A 27407-nucleotide genomic window follows, 5' to 3' on the forward strand; every position below is an offset into this window, starting at 1 on the left:
ATTGTACATATGTGCCACATATTCATGTCCATGTATCAGATGAAAGACACAGAGGTTGTTTCCATTTCCTAGCTTCCTAGTGACATTGAACATGGCTGAGCAAGCAAGTCTCCATGAAGTAGGATGTGAGGTCCTTTGGATACATGCCAAGGTGTGCTACGGCTGGGCCATGTGCCAGATTTACGTTCAGCTTTTTGAGGATTCTCCTCACTGATTTCCACAGTGGCTGCATCAGCTCTCAGTCCCATCAGCAGTGAAGGAAGGTCCCCCTTTCCCAGCATCCTCTCTAGCATTTGGTTTTTTTTTTTTTTCTTGATCTTAAGCATTCTGACCAGGTTAAGATGAAATTTCAAAATAATGATAGTTTCAAAATTACATTTTTCTAATTGCTAAGGATGTTGAACACTTAAAGATATATATTTTAGCCCATATTTTTGATAACTTTGTTGACCTACATACACCATTTTTTTTTAAAAAAGATTTATTTATTTTATATTTTGTGTGGCATCAGGTCCCATTAGAGATGGTTGTGAGCCACCATGTGGTTGCTGGAGATGGAACTCAGGACCTCTGGAAGAGCACCCAGAGCTATGAATCACTGAGCCATCTCTCCAGCCCCATACGCCATGTTTAAATTCAGTCATTTATTTTCTTGATTCTTTGTTTTTTTTTTTTTTTAAATTCTTTGTCTATTTTGGAGAATAATCTTCTATTGGGTGTATAGGTGGCAAGGATTCTCACTACACTCTTGGGACTTCCTCTTCATTTGACTAATGGTTTTCTTTGCTGTGCAGGAGCTTTGAAATTTTATGAGGTCCCATTTGTCAATTGTTGGCCTTAATTCCTGGGCAAATGGAATTGCATTTCCAGCACCCCTGTCTGTTTCCCTCTAGCAATTCATCACTGGGGTCTCTGAACCACCTGGAGTTGATTTGGGGGCAGGATGATAACTATGGGTCTGTTTTCATTCTTCTACAGTGTGGTCATCCGGCCCAGTGTGACCAGTACCATCTCTAGACAGGTAGTCTTGGGCTGTATGAGAAAGAGGCTAACCCACCAGGAGCATGGATAAGCTAGAAAATAGTGGCCCTCCATTCAGTCTGTTTCAGTTCCTACTCTGACTTCCCTCCATGGCTGACCTGGGATTATAAACCAAGTAAACCCCTTCCACCTCAAGTTGCTTTTGCTTGAAGTGTGTTACCACAGTAATACAAAACAAGCTAAAACACATAGTCAAAAGGCGACTACGAACAAGACTCTTATTTTCTTGTCTCCCCCTGAGTGACTATTAAGTGTGTTACACCGGTGGTCTCTTAGTATCCTTCTTATTGAGCCTCAAAGTACTATTAACTCAAGTCCTGAGTTAGGTGAGCTATCTAGACACATTCACCCTATGCAACTGCAAACCAGCAGCTGTGGTGAACTTCCTTTTCCTCCCTGTTTCTGGGAATTGCCCTTCTCAGCTTCCTGTTTTTAGGTATTTGACTTTTTCTTAAGATTGCACACAGTGTGGAATATGGCTCAGTTGGTAGAGGGTTTGTCCAGAATTTGTGAAGCCCGAGGTCTCAATACCTCATAAACAAAGAGAGGTGGTACAAGCCTATAATCCCAGCACTTGGAGGCAGAAGGATCACGAATTCAAGGTTATACTGGCCTATATGGTGTTGGAGGCCAGCCTGGGTTACATGGAACCATTTCTCAAAAAACAAAAGCAAAAGACAACCAACCCAACGAAGTGATTTTATGACCCAAGGGGACTTAGGATGGGCAGGGACTATAAACAGTCTAATTCTTCAGAACAGTAGTGCTTGGCTTATAGTGACCTTCCCCAAGTCCCCACTTAGCAACATCTGCACTTATGTTGACTGTTGGGTGTCTCTCAATGCACACATCTGCTCGCTTTCTTTCGCTTCTACCCTCATTTTCGATTTTAGAGTTATATGGAATCTCTATACTAAAAGGTTCAAAGTGCTCATTAAATTCCCTCCACCCGTTTAAGCAGTGGACGTCTTTGAGAGCCCACGGGCTCCTGCTGTGGTCCTCCAGCTTGTGGAAACAGCTTCCCTTGAAGGGTGTGCTTCCCTAACTAGATAGCTGGAACACAGGTGCCCCTTTTGCAGCCACTCACATTCCCAACTGCTGGTGAGTTCTGCCTCTGGGGAGAGAATAGCTTCAAGAAACAACCAGAAGCAGTTCGGGGTCCCTGGGGCCAGATGGAGACGCTGCGTGCACTGTGCAAAACATTAGGAGGCTTGGAGCCAAGCCAGGCTTCAAAATGGATCTTATTAGCCTGGTTGGGGATGATTTCAAGGTAGTAATTCATTGCAAATACCTGGGTATCCTATAACTTGGGCACTACTGGGAGAGGCTTGCAGAGTTCTTCAGAGCAAGCCACAGCCAAACCAGTCCTGCAAGGCAGGACATCTCAGATATCCAGGGACTTGTAGATTGTCTCTCTCCAAACCAGGAGAGACCTCCGCCTTCCCAGGTGCCACACCTACTCCGTTTGCCTGTCCCAAGAAACCTCAAAGACTGGTCAGGAGACTGCTGCAAGAGCGAGGCAGGGGAGGTGCTATTCCTTTTTCTACCACAATCTGTGTTGAGTCAGACCCTGAGGCTGGCTGGGCTGGTTCTGCAGCAGGCTGCTAAGCAGAATGAGCTGTGGTTAATGATTGACCAGTGGGAGACCTCTTTGCTTCCCTCCTGGAAGGCGGCCGGAGAGGTCAGTGCCAGGGACCTGGAAGGCAGAGGAAGATCCGCTGTCAGACAGAGTATTGCGGCTCTTACACAGAGTTGAGTAGGGAGGTCAGAGCCTCCTCCAGACTGGTTCCTCCTCAACCCAGAGTGACTATCTCCAAACCCCACTGCCACCCACTGGCGTCGTCAGGGATTCTAGGGTGAACTATTCCAGGAAGTTTCAATGAGAGAGCCGAAAAACTAAGTCACCCTTGGCCAGCCAACCACAGTGACAGAAAGTGTTGCGCCCACGCTGGTGAGTAGCTGGGCTTCTTTGGGAGGCGGAAGAAAGGGAAGTGGAGACATTTGGGAACCTGGTGGTCTGGGTCTCTCTTCCTCATGGCTTCATCCAGTGGATCCAGCAACATCTGCTCCCATGTCATCGATCACAGCCACGTCCCTGAATTTGAGGTGGCCACTTGGATCAAAATCACCCTCTTCTTGGTGTACCTGATCATCTTCGTGGTAGGCATCTTGGGCAACAGCGTCACCATCCGGGTTACGCAGGTACTGCAGAAAAAGGGCTATTTGCAGAAGGAGGTGACAGATCACATGGTCAGCTTGGCTTGTTCAGATATCTTGGTCTTTTTGATTGGCATGCCCATGGAGTTCTACAGCATCATTTGGAACCCCCTGACCACACCCAGCTATGCTCTGTCCTGTAAGCTCCACACGTTTCTCTTTGAGATGTGTAGCTACGCCACGTTGCTGCACGTGCTGACCCTCAGCTTTGAGCGCTACATTGCCATTTGTCATCCCTTCAGGTATAAGGCCGTGTCTGGACCTTGCCAGGTGAAACTGCTGATCGGCTTTGTATGGGTCACCTCCACCCTGGTGGCACTGCCTTTGCTGTTTGCCATGGGTATCGAGTACCCTCTGGTGAACGTACCCACTCACAAGGGACTCAAGTGCAACCTGTCTCGCACCCGCAACCACAATCAACTTGCAAACTCCAGTATGTCCATCTGCACAAACCTCTCCAACCGTTGGGAGGTCTTCCAGTCCAGCATCTTTGGAGCCTTCGCTGTTTACCTGGTGGTCCTGGTGTCTGTGGCTTTCATGTGCTGGAATATGATGAAAGTGCTAATGAAGAGTAAGAGGGGCACGCTGGCAGGGACCGGGCCACAGCTGCAGCTGAGGAAGGCAGAGAGTGAGGAGAGTCGGACAGCAAGAAGACAGACCATCATATTCCTGAGTGAGTCTGGGTCTCGGGGAACGTGGGCCTTCTAGCCTGAGAAATAAAACCCAGAGTTCACGGAGGCTAAAGAACGTTAGCTAAATAAGGGTCTTGGTGCTCAATGGGGTGTGTGGGGAGATGCCACTTCTTTGTTTAGGAAATCTGTGGTCTGTGACATTGAAAGTCTGGTACATCATTTCTGTGACTTCAGGCTATAAACAAAGTATCTTAGATAAAGATACTGGATGATAAAAGGGACAAATGAAATCACCCAGGTCAGGAGAGAGTTACTTTGGACAGGAACAAGTCCTTCAGAGATAAAGAGAGAGACTGTTATCTTACTGGATCCTTAGGCCAGAGAGCCTTGATCAGGCAAGGAAATTTTGTTGGCATTTTTTCCCCTTCCTTGGAAGAAGCTGGCTTCTCAGGGATACTTGCTCTTTAGACTGCTATTTCTGGCAACTGTGATCTGCAAATTTTAAGAATCTTGAGCTTTGATCTGCTCACTCTGAAATGTGCGTGAGCACTCCCTGCTTAGATTTCTGCAGGGCCATGGGTCTGTCCCTTCTTAGTACAGTGAGGCATAGCACAGATTCCTGTTTATCTGATGAGCTGACCTCAACATTTCCCAATGCTCCCATTTCTGAGAGAGAGAGAGAGAGAGAGAGAGAGAGAGAGAGAGAGAGAGAGACAAAGAGACAGAGAGACAGAGACAGAGAAAGACAGAGACAGAGAGACAAAGACACAGAGAGACAGACAGAGAGACAGACAGACAGAGAGACAGACAGAGAGACAGAGAGAGCTGTTTGCTTCCAAAACTTGGTGGCGAATTTGAAATTGAGGGCCTTCTCTGGGATTGAGGGGAGTATTTCTAGGGACCCAGAGATATGGAAGACCTCAAAACCTTCCAAAGAGAATCTTTGGAAGTTGGAGATGAGGTTCAGATAGGAAAGTGCTTGCCTAGCATTCTGGAAGCCCCAAGTGCCTTCACCAGCATTATATAAACTTGATATAATGTCCCACTTGTAATCCTAGCATTTGAGGCGTAGAAGCAGGAGGATCAGAAGTTTAATGTCATCACTGGCTAGATAGTGAATTTGAGGCTACCCTAGGTTCTATGATACCCTAAAACAAAACCCAAAACAGAGCAAAACAAAAAATCCCAAATTAAGAGCTGGAGAGATGGGCTTCACAGGAAAGAGCTTACTGCTCTTCCAGCAGACTCTGGTTAGAGTTCCAGCAGCTCATAACTACCGCTAACTACTCCAGGTCTGGGGGCCCATGATGGCCTCTTCTGGACAACTTAAACACCTGCCCCGATATTCACAAACACTCACATAGACATACACACATATGAATAATTTAAAGAAGAATCTTAAAAGACAAGCCAAACCAAACCAGAAGGATTTTGTTGCTGACCCCTGGGAGCCAGGGCTTTAAGCCAGACATCTGTAGCATGTGTCACCAAAGGCTGCTGACAATATTTTTCAGCAAAAACAAGGAAAAGGTGACGTCACAGGTATGTGAGTAGGAGTTTGGTCAAGGGAGAGTTGAGATTAGGCACATTCTTCTCTTCAGTGTAGTTTCCTGAGAAAAATCAATCCTGGGGTCGTTTGGGTGTCAGGAACTTGTGTAGTCAGTCCCAGGGCTGAAGTTCAAGCAGGGGGTGAGACTGGAAGGCACTTGGGTCTTACGTCGGCCCTTCCTTGGCTAAGGGTGGGCCAGCTGCTGGCTTGGTTTTAATCCAAGTCTGTAGAAAATGATAAGAGGTCAGCTTGTGAGACTTGGATGAGCATCTGACATGGAAGGGGCCCCGGGGTGCCAGCTGGGATTTCTAAATTTTTGGATCAAGGACATTTATATAGTGGTAGAGATGTAGACAGTTTACCATGAAGAGGTTACTCCCAAGCAAGGAAATGGGTCAGAGAGTGGGAAAGAAAGATTAGAGGCCCTATGGCCCTGGGTTCTTGGGGCTGCACTCTTTTCTGGGTGCTTACCTTATCCAACATGCTCTGCTCCTTGCATGTAGCCCTGGGCCTTTCATATTAATCTTGATGCCCTTTCCTCTACCCTTCTCATCTGCCACAGCCGTGCTGGGCAATGTGTGTTTCCGTTTTACAGAGGGGGAATTTGGGGATTAAGATACAGGCTAGGGTGGTGGCTCGGTTGGTAGAGTCCTCCGCATGCATGAAGGCCTAGGTTCCGACTCTGACACGGCGTACGTAAAACAGGAAGTGAGCATCATGTAGAGTGGCCGTCCCAGCTCTCTGCACATGGAAGCAAGAGGATCAAAAGTTCACAGCTCCCTGCAGTTAGGCTAGCCTAGCATCTATAACACAGTGCTTAAAAACAACCACCACCAACAAAACCCTATCGCATGGCGGAAAGGAGGGTCTGGCCCAGACTTCCATAGTCTGGGTGGAGGGGAAATGGTGGAAGGCAGGACAGAGGCAAGGAAGGAACAAGCTATGTGAGGTCAGCAGGTTAAGTGAGGTCGGCAGGCTGGTGCTCTGGGAGCCAGAGTGGAGAGTCCTATGAAATAATGCGACTTGGGACACGGCAAGGGTTCTGAAGCCAATACGATCTGTCACCCCCTGTCTGTTGTTCATAATATCCCAGGAGGGACTGAAATGGTGTTTGTTTGCTTGAACATGTGGTGAGAAGCTTCTTGACCCTTCTAAATCCTCTTAGACACATCTTAAACTGTTACCCATAGTTTATTCTTTAAAGGGTTTATTTTTTAAATTTTGTGTGTGTGTGTGTGTGTGTGTGTGTGTGAATACATGTATGTGCATGAAGGTTTCCAAAGAGAGCAGAAGAAGGCATTGGATCTCCTGGAGCTGGTGTTACAGGAAGTTGTGTGCTGTGGGTTCTGGGTGCTGAACTTGGGTCCTCTGGAAGGGTAGCTCTTAACCACTGAGACATCTCCACAGTCCCTCCCTTTACTGTCTGACCAACGTCTGGTTTTTGTTTTTTCCCCCATTTCTCTGAGTGGATGGCAGTTCATCCCCCAGTTCAGATGAAAGTCAGTCTGTACTTGGTGTATATGGCCAGCCCACTGGAGATAATTTCTCACAGGAGTAGCTGCTTCCAACGAGTTCCTCCTTACCCTTCTTTCCTTCGCATCTGGACTTCTCCAGATTCTTTATAACAACTGTATATTAATCACACACTGGCTTCCAGCATAGACATTGTTGACTGACAATCAGGTACTCAGTGTGTGACAAGACCCCGAGAAATTGGCCATTCGTATTTAGTCTGTCTTCTCTGTGGTAGGTTTTCAAAGCGGTATGAGCAAACACTGTCTCCCCTTCCCAGTGCATTTCAAAGAACTTTTAAAAATAGGAACCTCACTAATTAACTCGAGTTAGGGAGTAAATTAATGGAGTGAAGAGGAGGAAGCCATGGCTTACATCCATCAGATTAATGCGATGCAATTTGCTTTGTGGGTTTCATAAACTTGTGCTTTGGGGCATTTTTAACCCAGAACAAATGAACATATAAATTGTTTATAAACCACTGAATTTAATATAGTGATTTAGCTGTCTTTTTAGTATTTCACTTAACAGATGGATCAAATGAAAATAAATATTTGCTCATTTCAAACATATTTTGAATTTAATATGAAGTGTAAATGACAACAAAACACAGTATGTCTTTGGAGCACTTGAAGCAATAAAAAATCAATTAAAGGTTCCCTCCTCATTGTTAAAAATAATTCTAACTTCTATATAATGGAGCCAAAATTCATAAACCCAAGCAAAGGAAGCCTTTGTAGCAATTATTAAGTTTCTTTTCTGCATATTTTTGTGGTTACTTCTCCACTTTATTGAGGTGCTGAGCTGGTAAATAATGAGAAAAAATGAGGGACCCTGGGAGAGAAAACAGTGCTGAGATGCCCACTAGGCCACAAGCAATTTACAGGATAAACCCTAATAATGCAAAAGTGCCTATTCCTAAAAACCCTTGCCTTTCCTGCCCCCTCCTCTCCCTCCCCCTCTCCCTCCCTTTCTCTCCCCCCTCCTCTCTCCCTCTCTCCCTTGTCTCTCCTTCCCTCCCTCCCTCCTTCTCTCTTCTCCCTCTATCCCTTCTTCCTTCTCTCCCTCCCTTCTTTCTTTTTTCTTCCCATTTGTGTGTGATGTGCATGTGTGGTCATACATGAGCCATTCATATGGGGTACTTAGATGCAGGCAAACACTCATATACATAAAATAAAAACAAACACATCTTTTTTTAAAAAAAATGCGGAGAAATAATTTTTGTGGCACTCCAGGAAACTTCCAAGGTAGCAGCTTGCATGTAATCCCCAGAGGACATCAGAACACAGAAGTCGAGCTGTAAACTGTGCTACAGAATTTCATAAAAATCAATGAAAGAGAGCCCAGGAAACCCATGAATCAAATATGGCCAGCTATTAAGGACAATGAGAGTCTATCTGACTTAGGACAGGTAATCATGACAGAATAGAACATTGACAACGATAACCCTAGGACAGGCACCTCAGCGTGAGTAGTCTGGAACTAAAAACATCCAAAGGAGGCCTTCTGGAGAAATCGAGTTTATAATATATCTGTTAAAATATTTCCTTTTATATTTGACATGTATGTGTGTGTGTGCCACGGAGACCAGAAGAGGATATCCGATGCCCTGGCACTGGAGTTACAGGCAGTTGTAAGTCAATGTATGTGGGAGCTAGAAACTGAATTTGGGTCCTCTGCAAGAGCCTTGTTCTTAACCACTGAAACATCTCTCTGGGCTCTACTTAGCCTCTATTTGGGTCAGGGACTCATGTAGCCTAGGATGACATTGAACCCACTAAGTAGCTGAAGATGGTCTTCAATTTATAATCCTCTTGCTTCTACCTCCCAAGTCCTGGGATTACAGGTGTGCCCTACCACACCTAATTTATGCAGTGCTGGGAATGGAATCCAGGGCTTTCTGCATTCTCAGCAAGGTTTTTAGCCAACTGAGCCGCACCCCCAGCTCACCATAAGAACGTTTTAATAGTTGTTTTTTTGACTAGTTTAATTTTGCGAGCAAAGACATTTTCTGCAGTGTACAATGATCTATCAAGTCAGTCTCTTGGGGGAAATATCATCAAAATTAAATTAGTGACCTCTTAGCAATAAGATAATATTTTGATTCAAATGCTTGAATATATCAGGAGAAACTTTTACCTCCAATATTCAGATTATTGCCACTCTTCTCTCCTTTCCTTTATTGATGTAGATGCTGCTATAATAAATGATATCGCCTGTTTATTTTTTCTATTTGTGAAATCCATCATAAATTGCAAATTTCCTGCGATCAGCCTGGTAGACAAATACAATAATGCCGCCTTATTTGTATAATCACCCTGTCTCGAAGATTTCATTTCTCTGTCGGGGACACGCACAGCATTTGAGAAAGGGAATATTGGAGTCTCAGGCCCCATTCATTAGCATGCCTGCTCATCTGTCTTTGTTGCATGTTTCTTGGGGGGCTATCGGAGTATAATCAGAGTGTAGGTGCCTTGGTTGAGCAAAGCATCTGCTTACTAGTGCCCAAATGGTGGAGAGTAAAATTTGTTTATGAATATTTATAATATTCATGAGAAGAATATTAAATTGGAAGTTCAGGGGTCTTGTCCTGCCTCCTGGACAAAGACTCTTGATCTGCCACTATCAGCTCTCTTTGCCTTTTCCGTTATTATTATTATTGTTATTTTAAAATATTTCATGGCTGGGAGTAGTGGCATGTGCCTTTAATCACAGCACTCAGGAGGCAGAGGCAGGCGGATCTGTGTGAGTTTAAGGCCAGCCTGGTCTACAGAGTGAGTTCTGGGATAGCCAGAGCTGCATAGTGAGATCCTGTCTCGAAAACAACAAAAAGTTATGTGTATGGATATTTTACCTGCCTGCGTATATGTGCAGCCTATGTGTGCAGTGCCCCTGGAGGCCAGAGGCAGGAGTTGGATCTCCTAAAGCTGGAGTTAGAGGTGGTTGTGAGGCTTCATTTCTTCAAGGAATCCAATTTGGGTCCTCTGGAAGAGCAGCCAGTACTCCTAACTGCTGTACCATCTTTCCAATGCCTTTTAAATCTGCATAGACAGAATCTTATGTAGTTTCAGCTAGCCTAAAACTTATTATTATTATTATTATTATTATTATTATTATTATTATTATTATTATTATTATTTTAGCTAAGGATGATCTGGAGCTTCTGATCTTCCTGCTCCCACTACCCAAGAGCCGGGTTTACAGGCATGCACCATCACATCCAGTTTGTGAAGTGCTAGGAATGGAACCCAGGGCTTCATGCCTGCTAGGCAAGCACTCTACCAACCAGACGCATCCCACCCCTGTTTCCCTTCTGCTATATCCTCCGCTAATTGACTCTCTAACCTTAACTCCTTGCAAGCTCACTGAGTTTTAGAGAGAAATTTGGTCACCATGGCTTATGTCTGTCTGCCTGTCTGCCCGTCTGCCCGTCTGCCTGTCTGCCCGCCTGCCTGCCTGCCTGCCTGCCCGCCTGTCCGTCTGTCTGTCTGTCTGTCTGTCTGTCTGTCTGTCATGGATGATGTTTAGCCTCCGTGCTACCTTTCTTTGTAAGCATCTCCAAATAACCTATGATACCATAGTGCTCTTTCAATCATTCGCAGAAAATGCCAACAGTTCAAATGAATCTACCCTTTGTTCTTGGTTTGGATTTGGTGATGCTGAAGAATGAACCCTGAGATTTTCAAGTGTAAGCTAGGCAAGTGCTTGCTGGCCAAACCACGTCTCCAGCCTGAGTCTGCATCTTCTATTGCTCGGACCTTGGCTCTCCTTCATACTATAGTGATTGACCCCTCCTTTGGTATATCAGCTCTAATCCAACCTTCTAAAACGGGGCATTGGCTCCATTCTATCACTCTGTTGTCAGTGTAGACTGACGTCCTTGACATGGGGTTGGCTGCGATACGGCTTCATTGAGTTCCTTTCTCCCCTTGCGTTGGTCTCAGTCGGCTGCTGTAAGAACCATGTTAGAGTTCCTTCCACAACACACACTTGCTATCTCACAGTTCCGCTAGCTGAAAGTCTGGTATGTAGACACCATCAAGGGTGGTGGTGTCTCCCAAGACCACTATTTTATTTATTTATTTGCTCATTCATTTACTATTTTCTTTTATTTTTTGAGATAAGATCTCACTATGTGGTTCTGGATGTCTTGGAATTTACTCTGTAGACCAGGCCAACCTCAAACTCACAGAGATCCTCCTGCCTCTACCTCCGGAGTGCTGAGATTAAAGGTGTGTGCCACAACTCCTGGCTTTCTCCTTTTTTAAAAAAATATTTTTTATTACTTTTAAAATTAAATTAACTTATTAACTTTGCATGGTTGTTTGTGTTGGTATGCCTGTGTGTAGGTTTCTGTGCCATTGTATACACATGCAGGCCAGGAGACAACTTCTTCAGTTCTTTCCTTGAACCATGTGAGGCCCAGAAATTGAACTCAGGTCATCAGTGTTGGTGGCAGGTGCCTTTATATACTGAGCCATCTCACTCACCTCTTTCTCCTTAAATTGCACATAGCTGTCTCTGCTGTGCCCTCCTGTGTCCTCTCCTCTGTGCAAACACACTCTCTCAATTCCTGTCCCCACAAGGTCATCACACATCACTTCAAATACATTTACTTGTATATTTGGGACGGGGGTCCAGTGCTTGAATCTGGGGTGCACACCGAGTCTCTCACACCCTTTAATTCTGCGCACCTCATCCCCATTTCAAGCCCTTCAGTAGACATGGTTGAACTCACCCTGGCCTCTGCGTGTTGTTTGCTCTGTCTAATTGCTCTTCCGTCAGTCTTCACACTCATTCATCCCTATAGCTCCCTCCCCCTCTCCAAGTTCATATCCTTCTCTTTCTCCAAGGTCTCAGGGAAGCTTAGCTCAACCTCATTAAAATGTCCTTGACACAAAACTAATAGTCGTAATTCCTACATTTACTTGTGCAGTCATTTGATGGTATCTAGTTTTTTGTTGTATTCCTTGATGGCAGGAGCTGTTCCTAACTTTGTTTTTCCAGTGTGTGTGTGATGTGTGTGCACATGTGTGTGTGTGTGTAAGCTACATGGTGTGTGCACACTTGTATGAGCATGTATGTAGAAGCCAGAAGTTGATGTATCTTCCATTATTACTGCCACCTTATTTTTAATAGAGTCTTTCACTGAGCCTGTAGCTCACCAATTACCCAGGTTAGCTAATCAGCAAGCTCAGGGATTTGTCTGTCTCCACCCTAGCAAGCACTGGGATCCCAGAATTCCATTCCCACACCCATCTCTTCAAACTCAGGTCTGAGTGCTTGTGTGACAGGCACTTTGCCAACTGAGCCATCTCTTTAGCTTCTATTCTTAATTTTCTCTCACACTCAGACCATCACCCCAATAGTAGACAGCACAAAGAAGATGCTCAGTTGTTCAGCAGATGCTTGTTGACCATATAAATAAATGAACACACCTTAGCTGTTTTAGGTCTCAAACTCGGGACAAATGGCAGAGTTGCTTATTTAACATGTCAAAGTGGAGCTGGCTGCCAGGTTCTCCTAATATCCCCCAATATGTGTTAGAGTCATCCTGGCTGGCACACCCTGTCCCTACCCTAAACTCTCTAGTCCCGGGACTGCCTTCCCAGCTTCTGATCCTTATATAACTTCAGCCATTTTGAACCACAGTCTCTTGGCCTCCTGTCTTGTTCTTGGCCTCTTTCTTCTCTCTTAGCCCCCCTTTCTCCTCTTTTTTCTCTTCCTCTCTTGCTTTTCTCTGTTCCTCTCCCCTCCCCTGGCCTAGTTCAGTCAGTCTTGACCCTTCCAGATGCCTCTGCCTGTTCTCTCCCCATATTTGCAATATACCTTTCCCTCAACCATACCTTGGTGTATGTGTGTGTTCCACTGAAGCTGGACTTTGGGAAGTGTGATGGTTAGTCTCAGTTGCCAGCTTGACAAGAAGTAGAATCACCTGCTGGGCATGTCTGTGAGGAGCTTCTACAGTTAGTTAACTGGGCTGGTAATATTCCATGGGCTGAGGTTCCGGACAAAAGGAGAAAGCAAGTTGAGCAGGAACAATTCTTTCTGCTTCCTGACTGGATCCAGTGTGACCAGAGCCTTATGCTTCTGCTGCCCTGCACGCCTTCCCAACATGACCGTCCCCTCAAACTGTGAGGCAGAAGAAACCCTCCCTTCCTTAAGTCGCTTCTTGCCAGGCGTTTGTTACAGTAATGAGAAAAGGAGCAAAGGTCTCTGTTATCCTGGACATGCTATCTATGGAGTTTATTATTCTCTGAGCACATTCTGCTCAATCTGACCAAATGTTCCCTCTCTGAAGGGTGCCTGGATCCTTTGAGGCCTGTAAGAAGCGAGGGTGGGCAAGGAATTTCAGTGGGAAAATATACTTGCTGCCAGGCCTGATGGTCTGAGTTGAATTCCTGGGAACCACATGGGAGAAAGAGAGAGCTGATTCGTGGATGGAACTGACTATTCCAACACCCACACTCACTGTGCCACACATACATACAAAATAAATAAATAAGCCGAATTTTAGGGAAAAGCCAGAGTAAGGAGGATGTGTAAGGTGTTGTCCTCTTTTGAGCCAGTGACCATTTTGTGCTAATCAGTCCCACAACGGCAACTTTAGCTATATGTCCCTGTTGGAAATAACCATAGGGTAAAAGTAACTGTGGTGCACTTAGCTCTTAGTCCTTGTTAAACGCTTAACAAATTGTTAATGCAGAGTTTTGTTGGTTTGTTTTTTGGTTTTGCAGTGCTTTATGCTGGGGTTCAGGTGGATTAGAGCCCCAAGAAGGCACTGAAATAGATTACTGGGAAATACAGAGTTTATTAGAAGAGCTATTGATGCCATAGACAGACAGACAGAGGCAACTGACAGAGGCATGATAGCAGCAGCAAGGAGAGTTCAGGTTGCAGCATCCCAGACAGAAAGGCCAGATGTCTGGGGAAGGGAATCAGAGCCCACGAGGCAAAAGTAGGGTCCTTATGTGTAAGCTTCTAAGTGTAGGGGAGGTTACACACACACACACACACACACACAGAGAGAGAGAGAGAGAGAGAGAGAGAGAGAGAGAGAGAGAGACAGAGACAGAGACAGAGAGACAGAGACAGAGACAGAGACAGAGACAGAGACAGAGACACAGAGAGAGAGCCCCAGCCAGGCTTCCAGGCAAGAAGCAGGAAAATGGGTGGAAACCAGATCTGTGACCACAGGGATTCCCTTTGATGTAAACTCACTTCCCAAGTAAGAGATTCTGACACCAGGAAGTCCATTACCTAGGGATTTACAGGCAGGTACTGTGGCCTGAGCAGAGAAGGCTGGATTCTGAATGTTGCATTTGCACACTGTGAGCACATTTTGGCAAGGAGCTCCTCAGGGAGAAGGGAGGCAGTAACATTTTGAAAATATTAGATGTATATGTTTTTATTTCCCATTTAAGTTGAAATTCCATGCCCCCAGCCACCTCACTCAGGGCTAAGGCAAGAGGCGATGGCCCCAGAGGAGGAAGTAGCAGGTACTGCCTGCCCCAGTGTGCCCTGCATCACCATCCATTTGTAGAACAGAAACTCTGTTTCTGACCGCTTGAGCTGAGTGGTAGCGTTGAAAGCTAGGCTTCGTGATGTGTGAAAGAATCGGAAACCCCAGATCTCTGCTTTAATGTTTCCAAAGCCCAGATCCACTGCTAGACGGTTCACCTGCAGACGCTGCCACAGCGAAGGGCGGGGACGTGATCCCTGGAAGCCACTGATCGGATTTAAAAATGGCATGGCCCTCTGCAGCGCTGCCCAAGGCAGCAGCATTTGCTGCATCACAATTGGATACATTTTCAGGGCTGGTTGTGCTTCCAGAATGTAAAGGGATTCCTGGCAGGAACGCCGGGATTCTAATGAGCCACTTGTGCCCCTCCCTTTGGCTGTAAGACTATTTGAAACATTAGTGCTCAGGAGATTGGAATTTCCCCAGGAGTCTCATGCTGGGGAAGAAAAAGGCCAAAGGCTGGTGGCAGCCAGAAGAGGAATTTCTCTGGAAGAAAGAGGTTTCTTACAGTTCCAACAACTTGTCAGACCACCTTTCGCGGGAGTGACTGGAGCCCAGACTGTGATGGCTCAGTGATGGGTGGGACCTACACCGTGGCCAGGAGTGCTTAGTGATAATACCTGTTTTCTATTTCAACCTATTTCAAGTTAATGTTAACTCCCTGAAGATGGCTGGAGGTTCACTGGGTTTCCCTGTTTCTCTTCCCAATGTGCCATATTGACTCATCTCTTGTTCTCTTCTTTTCACTATGACTTGGGTGTTTGACCATTCTCTTGAGGATAGGAGACAGAGCCTGGCTTGTTAGGCTAATAGTGTCCAGGCTCTGACTCTGATAGCTCTGGTAATAACGGCTGTCCCTTGGAGTACATCCCTGGAGCAGCTGTCAACAGCTTTAGGGAAGAAGTGAGGCTTGAGGTCATCAGTGAAAATGGAGCCTTCTTGGCCTACTGCAGCCACCAGTGCTTTCCTACACACGATGTTTGACAGGTGTCTCCAGACTATACAGGGAACATCCTGTAGCTAGGGACCTTTCACACTTACTATGGGTTTTTTTTGTTGTTGTTGTTTTTGTTTTTTTTTCGAGACAGGGTTTCTCTGTGTAGCCCTGGCTGTCCTGGTACTCACTCTGTAGACCAGGCTGGCCTCGAACTCAGAAATCTGCCTGCCTCTGCCTCCCAAGTGCTGGGACTAAAGGCGTGCGCCACCACCACCCGGCCCACACTTACTATGTTACTGGGGAATTCAAGGTCTCTATTTTGGGTTCTTAGTCTCATTGACAAAAGAAACAGAGTCAGAAGAAAGCTTGAGGGTGATTTTTTTAAAAACTGAGGGGAAAACAACAGAATAGACAAGATCTAAGTCTTGGTGGCTGCCAGAAGGAGGAAGTAGAGGAAGGAAAGGAAGGAAACTATGCATTTTTAAATGGAGGTCTGAAAGCAGGCTCACGGTAAAAGAAATGGTAGTGGGAGACGCTAGCTTCAGAGAAGGGTAAGTCCAGAGCATCAGGGAAAGCTTGGCCTGTGTGTGTGTGTGGTGTGTCTGTGTGTGTGTGTATGTGGTGTGTGTGTGTGTGTGTGTGTGTGTGTGTGTCTGTGTGTGTGTGTGTGTGGAGTAGGGGGATAGAAGGAAGAAACAGGGAAAGCCACACTCTATTGAATAACTTCGAAAAGGGGGCAGGCTCTGCAGGGGTACTCAGTGGGAGCCCTCCAAATGGCTGCACCAAGGTCTGGTTTCTAGGAAGGATAAGGGCATTACCACATCGAGGGGATCATCTTCCCCTCTCAGGTTATCTCAGCTATCCTGGAAGAGAGGACTCCAGGCCAGGTGATGGACAAGCTCAACTAAGTAGCTCTTAAGATGTAGAGGCAATAGTGTGTAATATTTTGGGGGAAATTAGAAGGTAGGGTCTCTACCCAGAGCCAATGTTAGAGATTAGAGTCTATTCTTTTGACTAGCAAGAGTGGCCTTTACTTTAATTAAAAAAAAATGAAAGAAAAAAAATCGCTCAGATCAGATACCACCATTTTTTTTTAATGATGATTTAAATCCTAAGAGTCCACAGTGAAATTCTCATTCTTAGTATTACCAGACAAATAGGAGGCAGAGATCAAAGTCCACTGTGGCCTCCAAACTTGCTAACCTTTGTAAGCTACCTACTGTTCTTCTTAGGTTGAACTAATGATCCCAACTGTGGCTTCTGCATCTGGAGCAGAGGAAAGCCATCAAACTGTGATTGTCAGGAAATACTCTAAGCTCTCCCCACTTTTCCTCTTAGTGGTTAGTAGGCACAAAAACTGCCCCAACTGTTCAGTGAAACTCTAACCTAGGTAAGGGTTCCATTGTGGTGAAGAGGCACCATGACTAAGGCAACTTTTTATGAAAGAAAAGATTTAACTGGACACCTCCAATTACAGTTTTGAGGTTTAGTCTGTTATCATCTTGTTGGGGAGCATGGAGACATGCATTCAGACACTGGATCAATAGCTGAGAGCTGAATCCTGATCCATTGGCAGAGGGAGAGAGAGAAAACTGGGTCTAGCATGGAATTTTGAAAACTCAAAGCCCACCCCTAGTGACATACTTCCTCCAACAAGGCCACACCTCCTAATCCTTCTAATCCTTCCAAATAGTTCCACTCTCTGGTGACTAAACATTTAAATGTATGTGCCTATGGGAGGCCATTATTATCCAACATCCCCAGTAAAGAAAGGATTGACAGAAATAATTAAAGTCCCCATATAGAGTAAAAAATTTTATATATATATATATATATATATATATATATATATATATATATATATTTTTTTTTTTTTTTTTCCTTTACCCTAGACCTGAGCAAAAGAATGTAAGTTCCAGAAAGAGGAACTGAATGTAAGATTTTCACTGCCCTGGGACACATTCCAGGTAGAGGACATTATCCCTGAATCAGAGGACATTTGCTGAATTACATTACTCAAGCCTCAGGGAGTAGACCCACCTGTGGGTGGGAAAAGCCCAAGGCATGAAGACACATTCCTGACCACAGAGAAAGATGCAAGCCATCTAGGTGGGGCTATAGCCGGAAGAAGTGAAATAGTTAACCTGAAATAGTTGCTAATGACAGGGTAGGGCACAGTGACATGGTAGAACTACATTTTTGAGAGGAATGAGTGTGCAGTGATTTTCACATGACTCTGGATCATTTGGGCTGGATTTCTCTGAAATGTTCCACTGTTCTTGGTTACCCCTCCCTCCCTTGGTCTTCCCAGTGTTATGTTCAAAATTTGTAAAACAACCAATCATTGTAACCGTGAAAAATGCAACCAATCATGTGTAACCATGCAAAAATGCCTTCCTTTCCCCACCTCATGCTATAAAAAAAAAAAAAAAAAAAAAAAAAAAAAAAAAAAAACCCTCGGCTTGCTGGCCTTTTGTCAAAATTCTGTTCCTGCGTGGATGAGCAGTTTTGACCATTGGCTAGCCAACTCTCCCCAATAAACCTCTGCTGATTGCATCCAGGTATGGTTTCTTGTGATTTTTGGGTGGTCGTGATTTCCTGAGACTTGAGGAAGGGTCTCCCGAGTTTGGGTGTCTTCACCCAGATAGAGAAATTTTCTGTGTGGGCTTAACCAAATCACTTGACACCTTGAATCTGAGTCTAGAGATCAGAAACAGTGTTAGATCCTCAAAGTGTGAGAGGAGTTTGATGAGGAAAAAACTCTTTGTTGCTGGCTTTAAATATAGAGATCTATTATTTCTATATCTGTACATCTATAACTATCTATCATCTATCTATCTATCTATCTATCTATCTATCTATCTATCTTTCATCTATTTCTGTTAGAAATAGGTTCAAGGTCACAAAGAAAGACACTAATTGAAGTATCTCAACAATGCAAAACTACTCTTGATCAAGAGGGTGTACTGTTCTGTAATGACTGTCATTTCCCCATTAGTTGGAATCTTTCCTCACAGTCTTTTGAGGTGGGCTAGTTTTTTGTTGCTGTTGTTGTTGTTATTGTTTTTTGTTTGTTTGTTTTTGTTTTTAATGTGCAGAGAAAATGAAGGACAAAGGTGTTTCCACTTTAAAATGAGAATGTTGCAAGATCTTTGTGCAAACAAAGGTTTTACCACAAGGTATGGTAGGATTAAAATATTTGCATAAAACTGTACAAAGAAGGGGTGATAAAGAGATTTGAATTACTTGTTATCAAATAGGATTGGCAGTAGCCTGGGAGCACAGATCTCAGTTGCCTCAGATTTTCTATTTCAGCACAGAAACTGCATCTAGAAGGTTTATTTTTGTTTTGTTTTGTTTTGCTTTTTTTTTTTTTTTTTTTTTTTTTTTTATAGCAACAGAATGAAGAAAATCAGGCATGAGCCTTTTTGGCTGGGTGTTTAAAATCCTGGCTTCCTTGATCACCAACGAGGAGTGTGGTGTTAGGTTGACCTCATAACTATCATCTTTTATGCTGCTTCCTTTCCTTATTGTGTGGCAGTGCCTGTCATTAGAGTTGTTGGACTCTGAGTCAGGGCCCTGCAGCCTTCAGAAGCTATGCTCAGGGCTGCCCAGCCTCATCAGGGCCATTAAAGAGATGAGTGATACTGAAATCAGAGAAGGAAGAGTTATTTAAGATGGCCATATTGTGTAGGGAGCGAAGAAACAGATCTAATGACCTTCCCAAGTCCATCCTTGGGGTCTTGACTTGAGGTTTGGGTTTAAATAGAGGATAATAGGTGTGAATAATTAAATAGTTCTGGTCTAAGTGCTGGCTCCAGGCTCTCTTGCGAGGTGGTCTGGCAGATTGTTAGAACTGTGTAAAATCTCTTTTGGGGAGATAAATTCTGCCTCTGGGTGGTAAAGGAGGCTACAAAGCCTTTTCTTCCTCCTAAGGCAATTCCACTTTTTTAGAGTTTGTTCTCTCAATAGGGAGTACTGAGTCTCTGTAGAGTATCTTTACGCCTGACAGCATAGTTTACACTAATAGGTGCGTAATAAATACTTGGTGAACATGTCAATGTCAGGATGACTCTGCTACTTCTAGGACCCTTTGTCTGCAAGCTAAGTCTTCACTATTGAGCTTCCATAGTGAGAACATTGTGGAGGAGCACCCCACTCTAATACCGCTGTAAAGCCAGTCTGACTTAAGAGAAATCTTTTGAGTACAGTCTTTAGCATTTTCTGAACAACTTTAGGGCTCCTGCCAATTTAGAAACTTGACAACATTTCCTCTCTGCACTTTCCATATGTCACTCCAGAGTTCCGGCAGGCAGAGGACTTCTCTTTGGGCAGCTTTTCCCACCACATTCCTGGTCTACAGGTGGCTGTGGAGCTGAAGGACAATGGTGTTACCCAAATCTGACAGCCATATCAGGAGACCTGGCTGCTGTGTTAAGTAGCTACTGTGCTTGTTAATGTCTAACTGGCTAAGCAACCAAAGCCTTGTACAACTGAGAGTCAGGTTCAGTTTGCTGAATTCCTAAAGAAAAGACATCCCTTATGAAGATGGGGAGACGGCTCAGTTGGTGAAATGCTTGCCTTGCATTCCATCTGAGTTTGATCCTCAGCATCCATGTTTAAAAAGTCAGGCTTGGTTGTATTTACTTGTAATCCCAGCGCTGACAGGACACTGGGGGGTCACTGGCCAACCAGCCTAGCGTAATTATCCAGCTCCAGTTTCACTGAGAAATTCCCACTTCAAAAGTCAGTATGGCTTTTGAGGAACAACATATGAGGATGTCCTCTGGCTCCAACACATGCCCTCATGTTTTCATAAACACGCACACACACACACACACACACACACACACACACACACATACACACACACACAGAGAGAGAGAGAGAGAGAGAGAGAGAGAGAGAGAGAGAGAGAGAGAGACCCCTTTACAAAAAAAAGCCATTTTCTTACTCTAATAAAATTGGGAGTGTATGTGGGGAAATCCACCTTACCTTAGAAATAGAACAGTCTGTGAAGTATTTTAGCTGAGCCACAGCCATTTGACTTCATGTATTATTTGGCTTTACATTATAATTCTTTGAAAGACATGATATACTCAGCAGAAACACCGTTTTCTGGAAATTTATTAGCCTACTTTCTGTATCCTGCCATTCTGAAAAATTAAATATCATGCTGAAATGACAACTGTATGTTTTCTCTACTTAAAAGACAACTGATGGGTTGTCAGTGTTTCTCAGGTTCAAGGTTGTCTTGACAGGGGTGACAAATGGGTTGTGTTGGTGAGTGAAGGGAGAAGTGTCGACTGTAAGGGAAGCTTCTAGAGGAGCGAGGCTGAGCTCTTTCTTGGGCATGGAGTTTTCCTTTAACTGAATCTTTTGCAAAATTGCCTCTTTTAGGAAGTCCACTGGGAGTGGGCTCACCTCTGATCAGTCCTGCAGATCTTCCTGTTTTGTTGCAAAGTACACTCACTTTGTAGCATTCACCAAGTATGTATGAGGATTTAAATACGCATGATATTCATTTGATTGTAAAGAATAAGATAGATAGAATTCTATCTGTTCCCCCTACTCAAGGAGCATGATACTTCTCTAAATAGGGTGTCTTAGTTAGGGTTTTATTGCTGTGAAGAGACACCGTGACCAAGGCAACTCTTACAAAGGACAACGTTTAATTGGGGCTGGCTTATAGGTTCAGAGGTTCATTCCATTATCATCATGTCGGGAAGCATGGCAGCATCCAGGCAGGCATAGTGCTGGAGGAGCTGAGAGTTCTACATATTTTTCTGAAGCCAAACAAGAGAAGACTGGCTTCCAGGAAGCTAGGAGGAAGGTCTCAAAACCCACCCCCACAGTGACACACTTCCTCCAACAAGGCCACACCTCCTAACAGTGCTACTCTCTGTGGGCCAAGCATATTCAAACCACCACATAGGGCATCAGGGCATGGAGATGGAGCATTACAAGTTTAAAAAATGCCTTTGATGAAAGGTAGAAGAGAATGATTATTTATGAATCCAGTTAGTCCTGGACTCTAGCATTGTTAGTACCTGGAGTGGTTAATTGAACCTTTATTCTTGAGATGTTGCCTATGACTTTAATATTTATGGTTCGGGTCATGGACCAGCAGCATCAGCCACCTGTTAGAATTAGAATCTGCATTGTAAGCAGAGCCCCTTGAGTCCTCTGTCCTAATGCTTAAGTATGGGAAGAAATGATCTGCAACACGTAGGATTATTTTATCTGTCTTTCTTGCTCTCTCTGTTTCTTTCCCATTCTTTCAGTGTGTGTGTGTGTGTGTGTGTGTGTGTGTGTGTGTGCGCGCGCGCGCGCTCATGAGTGTGTGTAGAAGTTGTCCTCGGTCCCATATTGTTTGAGACAGGGTCTCCCAGCCAGAAACTGGCTGATTAGCCTACATGACTGATAAGCCCCAGGTTACCTCAGTGTCCTTATCTCCACTGCTGGAATCACACATGACCACCACCTCACCACCTTGCTCAGATTTTTTTTTTAAGTGTAGGTTCTGGGAATGAACTGGTGTCCTACTGCTTGTAAACACTTAACCAAATGAGCTACCTCCTCTGTGCTTCTGTGTGGTCTTAAAAGAGGAATTGTAGTATGTTCTTGTGCAGACTTGAGCCTGCTGTATTTGTGATCATGGACACCAGCGGGGACTAGTGATGGTTTAGAATGCTCTGCTCCTATCAACATCAAGAAATGGGCTTGAGCAGAAAGAGGAAGGGGATTCTAGGATGAGTTGTTCAGCTAAAACTAAATTCACTTTCTTTAAACTCTGTCTGAACAGTTGGCTGTCTGGGGTTGATGAGAACTCAGCTACTGTGCTTGGCTGAAGTCCAGTTGTTTGTGGGCAAGGAGGTTACAGCTTATTTACACGCCAAGTTAGGTTACAGTTCACAGTGTCTAGAGGAACTCACGTCAGGCTTTATGACCTGTATGTTGGCAGCTTTAAGTCTCACTTAATTCACTTTAAAAATGAATATCTTTTTGTATTTTTTAAATCCTTATAGTAAGTTCTGGATTATATTTGCCAAAGGTCAGTATAGAGATATGTGAGCCTAGATGTCTATTAACTAATGAATAGATAATGAAAACGTTGTATACACACACAACAGAATTCTGTTAAGGCATAAAGAAAAAAGTGAAATCATGAAATTTATGGGAAAAATCGATGGACCTGGAAATGATCACATCAAGTAACCAAGGCTTAGAAACTCAAATACCCAGCATTCTTTTCTATGCAGATACTGGTTTCTAATCTTCATATATGTACATTTATGTGAGGGTGGGTGTAGAGGCCAGGTAACTAGAAAAGAGCCCCTGATGGGGACAGGGAAGGTGTACAGAGAAAAGCATTACAGGGTGACAGAATACAAGCCAGAAGGACATGGAAGCTGGTGTGTTAGGAGTGGAGGGCTCAGTGGGAATGGGACACAGGGAGGTGGAAGGAGGAGAGATTGTGAGAGAGGAGAAGCCCAATCCCAAACAAAAAAATATAGGGGGATACCAGATGAGCCAGCAGCAGAGCACCCCAATTCCTAAATGGTGCTGCCAGCAGCTAGTTAATACTAAATCTGCAGGGTGTGTTGTCTCCTGCCTGGGACCTGAGTCATTCTACTGGGTCACTGATGGTATCGCACACTGGCTGTTCCTCACCACAGAGTCAATCTGAGTTTGACCGTTGACCTGGAAAACAAAAGTCCTTAATTGTGCCTCAGGTCAGGTGTATGCTTTGATTCTAGCTAGCAGTCTTACCTTAGGGATTTTCCAGTTATGTCCTGATATGATATTGGCCGGACTTGTTTTAGACTTAGAATCCCAGCCTAGGGTGCAGCTCAGTGGTACGGCACTTGCTTCAGTTCAAGTCACAGGGCCAGAAAAATCTTAACTACCACCATACGTACTATAAAAGTCATAATGACAATAATACTTTTTAAAGTAATATCCCATTCCTGATACTAAGGATATTTATCATAGAAAACCAAGAAGAAGAAAGGCTGTAGGGGCCTTGGTAGAGTGCCTGTCCAGCACTCAGACAGCCATGAGCTTGATGGGCAGCTGACCTAAAGCAGGTGTAATGCTGTATGCCTATAACTCCCACACACAAGAGATAGAGACGGGAGGTCAGCACTCCAGGGTTAGCCTACAGAGTAAGCTAGCAGTCAATCTATCTCAAAAAAAGTAAAAAGGGGGAATAACATATTTGTTACTTTCTAGAAATAAAAAAAAAAATGGCTTAAGAATGAGTGTAACTGGAGGAATACTTTGTTTAATGCCATATTGAATCTGAGCAGACTTTGACTTTCTTGTAACCAGACTCCATCAGCTCTGACAGCTAGGGTGGTTGTTATTTTCTGTTGTTCTCAGAAATTGAGGGAAAGGGGGCTGCTCCCCCAAAAGCTCTTGGTGGTTGTAATGGTTGGCTTTGTCAACTTTACACGCACCAGAATCACTGGGGCGGAAAGTCTCATTGAGGTATGGACAAAATCAGGTAGGCCCAGTAGGAGATGACAAGTAGGACCTTACAACCTCTCCAGGTTCCAGGAGACCCTGTCCCTAGCTCACCCATGGTCTTGTGGTTGCTGCTTTTTCATGGATGGATCACTGGAGTCCAAAGGCAGCAACCGCATCTCTCCCTGCTCGGTTTTTTCAGCATCTGCTCTTCTGTTCCATTCCAGTTGGGCCACTATCACAAAAATGCCATAGATGCTGTGTCATAGACACAGCAGAATTATGTTGTTCATAGTTGTGGTAGCTGAGGAAGTGCAAGATCAAAGTGTTGGTAGGTTTGGCACTGTTTCCACATTGCAGATAGGCAGTTTCTTGCTATGTCCCTGTGTCTCAGTTGGTGTTTTCATTGCTGTGAAGAGACACCATGACCAAGGCAACTCTTATAAAAGAAAACATTTAACTGGAGGTGGCTTACAGATTCAGAGGTTCAGTCCATGATTATGGCAGGAAGTATGGCACTGTGCAGGAAGACATGGTGCTGGAGAAGCTGAGAATTCTGAAGGCAGCCAGAAGGAGACTGTCTTCCACACTAGATGCAGCCTGAGACTAGGAGATCTCAAAGCCCACCTACTCAGTGACGCACCTCCTCCAATAAGGCCACACCTCCTAATGGTGTCACTCCCTACAGCTAAACATTCAGACTCATGAATCTATGGGGACCTAATCTAGTCAAACCAACACACTTTATATATAGTTCATATTGACTGTCAGCTTGACAGGTTCTAGAATAACCTGGAAGACAAATCTCTGACATGTTTGTGAGAGTTTCTAGATTAGGCTAACAGGGGGAAGACCTACCATATATGTGGGTGGTGCCATTTTGGGGGCTGGAGCCTTGAACTGAATAAAAAAGAAAAGATGAGCTGAGCCCCAGCATCCATCTCTCTCTGTTTCCTGACTGTGGATGCCATGTGACCAGCTGCTTCACGCTTCTGCTGCTGTGCCTTCTCCACCATGATGAAATATGTGCCTTCAAATGGTGACACAAAGTGACCCTTCCTTTGTTAAGTGCTGTGTCAGCTCTTTAGTCACAGAAATGAAGAAAGCAACCAATACAATCCTTACATGTAGCAGAGGCAAGATAGATAGGTCTCTAGGACTTTTTTTCATAGGAACAGCAATCCATTTCTGAGGGCTGTTGTTGGGACACTGTTTGAGTGTGTTCCCCAAGGGTTATGTCTCCTAGAAGTATAGTGTCCTAAGTGCTGATTTGAGCTGGACCTTCTGGAAGAGGGTCTCAGTCTTCATGGATTCCTGGCAGTCTCTTTGGGTGAAGAGTTTTTGTAAGAGTGTGCCATTGTAAATGGAGCAAGACTCGAGCACTGTGCTGTTAGTGGCATGATTCTACTATAATACCACATTCCATGCTAGGATGTCATGGGAGCCTTTATCATCAACCCAAACCAATGTGATTCCTCCATCATGGGTAATTAGCATCCTCAACTATGATTTTAAGAAAACCTTTACATTTTTTATCCATTCATTTTCAGATAGCTAATAGTGCCACAGAAAGAGAAGATTAACTCACGGGCTTTGCCCTTACAATCTAGTAAGTCCTCAAAGACCACAATTCTATTGATGAGGACGTTTCTCTTCTGAGTTGGGGGAGGATAGCATTCAGATGATAACGTCTCTGTGAATCAAATCCCTTTCTGTCATCTTCTAAGGCTGTATGTCATGGCATCCAGGGCTCACTCTTTTTTTTTTTTTTTTTTTTTTTTTTTCCAAGACAGGGTTTCTCTGTGTAGCCCTGGCTGTCCTGGAACTCACTCTGTAGACCAGGCTGGCCTCGAACTCAGAAATCCACCTGCCTCTGCCTCCCAAGTGCTGGGATTAAAGGTGTGAGCCACCACTGCCCGGCTCCTGGGATCATTCTTGAAAGCCATTATTATCTCCTTAACTTCAGATCTTTATCATCAAGGCATCTGCCAACATTTATTTTCCTTGTTAGGTAGCAGTTCACAGTTTCTAGGGAGTATGGCATGGTGTTTTGGAAGAATTTGGGGGTGGTTACTATTTATTTATTTATTTATTTATTTATTTATTTATTTATTTATTTATTTATTGTGTGTGCCACACACCTGCTTGTACATGCATGTAGGCCTCGGCATTTGAGCAGAGGTCAGGGGACAGCTCCTTGGAGACAGTTCTTTCTCTCCATGTGGGTTCTAAGGATTGAACTCAGGTCATCAGGCTGACCAGTAAGCTCATTTACCCACTGATCCATTCCACCTGCCTAGATGTTAGTTTAATTAATTATGATTTTTAAAGACTTGATCTCACATAGCTCACGTTCGCCTGTGTTGTCAAGAATGACCTTGACCTTCAGGTCTTCCTGGCTCTACCTCCCCAGTTCTGGGATTAGAGGGGCCCACCAATCATATGTTTTAGTCTGAACTGATCAGAAATTGATCCTGAATTGCGTACCCCCTGCAGGAAGCAGAGGGGATTAAAACATACGGGCCTTGCTTTGATTTTCCTCTACCATTCCTCCTTGTAGGTCAGGAGATTGTGTGCATCCATTTCATACTCCGTGACATGCCTTTGTCACCTGTAGCAGTCTTAGACTCTTTCCCCAAGGACGATGGATGTTGCTCAGTTGGAAGCAGGCCTGTTTGACATACACAAACCATAGGTTCCGCCCTCAGAACCGAATAAACTGAGTGTGATTGGTGGGCTCCACTAAAAGAACTGTGTCCTAGGAGCTGTCCTCTGACCTCTCCTCAAATGCCGAGGCCTACGTGCAGGTATGAGCTGTAACATCATCTCCACGTTAGATACTGCTAATGTGAAAGACTGATTTGACCTTTAACAGGATGCATGTAGACCCCCAGCGCTGAGCTCCGAGTGTAGAAGAACCACAATAAAAGTCAGGTGTCTGCAATTACCTTGTAGTGCTATGGAAAGAACTTGATCGTAGAATTTACTGGGCCACCAGCTTCCACTTGGAGCAAATCAATGCTGATTTCCTCTAGTGAACACGACACTGAGGGATTTGTCTGGGAAATAGAAATAACAAAAAAGTGGATCTGACACCCCCCCCCTTGACACTGTAAATGCATAGACATAGGCAAAAGGACAAATAGACTATGGCCGTGGATGGGAGCGAATGTTGGTAGGAATTGGGGGGAGTTGGGGGATGCGAAACCATAATTAGAATATATTGTATGAAAAAAATCTATTTTAATAAAGAAAAAACCATAAGATAGAGAATGATTGTGGAAGACTCTTGAGGTCAATCTCTTGCTTTACACATGCATGCAAGTATGTGGAACTCACATGTGCATGCATTGATGCGCGCGCGCACACACACACACACACACACACACACACACACACACACACAGGTGGAGAGCTCTGGGGTGTTCTCAGGTGACTCTGTGGTGAGCTCATCCCAGTTGGAGAGGTTAGACTCGGAAGTTCTGAGGCTTTTGTGCCAGAGCAGCCTCACCCCACCTCATCCCAGCC

General features: G+C 44.4%; 1 protein-coding gene across 1 annotated transcript in view; it reads left to right on the forward strand.

The window, feature by feature from the left end:
- Positions 1 to 2686: 2686 nt before the first annotated feature.
- Positions 2687 to 27407, forward strand: part of Gpr39 (G protein-coupled receptor 39) — a 207449-nt gene continuing 182728 nt past the window's right edge. The window contains exon 1 of the mRNA XM_034513353.2: positions 2687 to 3931. Coding sequence (XP_034369244.1) covers positions 3076 to 3931 — 856 coding nt within the window. The 5' untranslated portion in view covers positions 2687 to 3075. The remainder of the gene's footprint in view (positions 3932 to 27407) is intronic.

The sequence above is a fragment of the Arvicanthis niloticus genome, chromosome 10 (assembly GCF_011762505.2).
Source record: "Arvicanthis niloticus isolate mArvNil1 chromosome 10, mArvNil1.pat.X, whole genome shotgun sequence".
In the NCBI taxonomy this organism is placed as follows: domain Eukaryota; kingdom Metazoa; phylum Chordata; class Mammalia; order Rodentia; family Muridae; genus Arvicanthis; species Arvicanthis niloticus.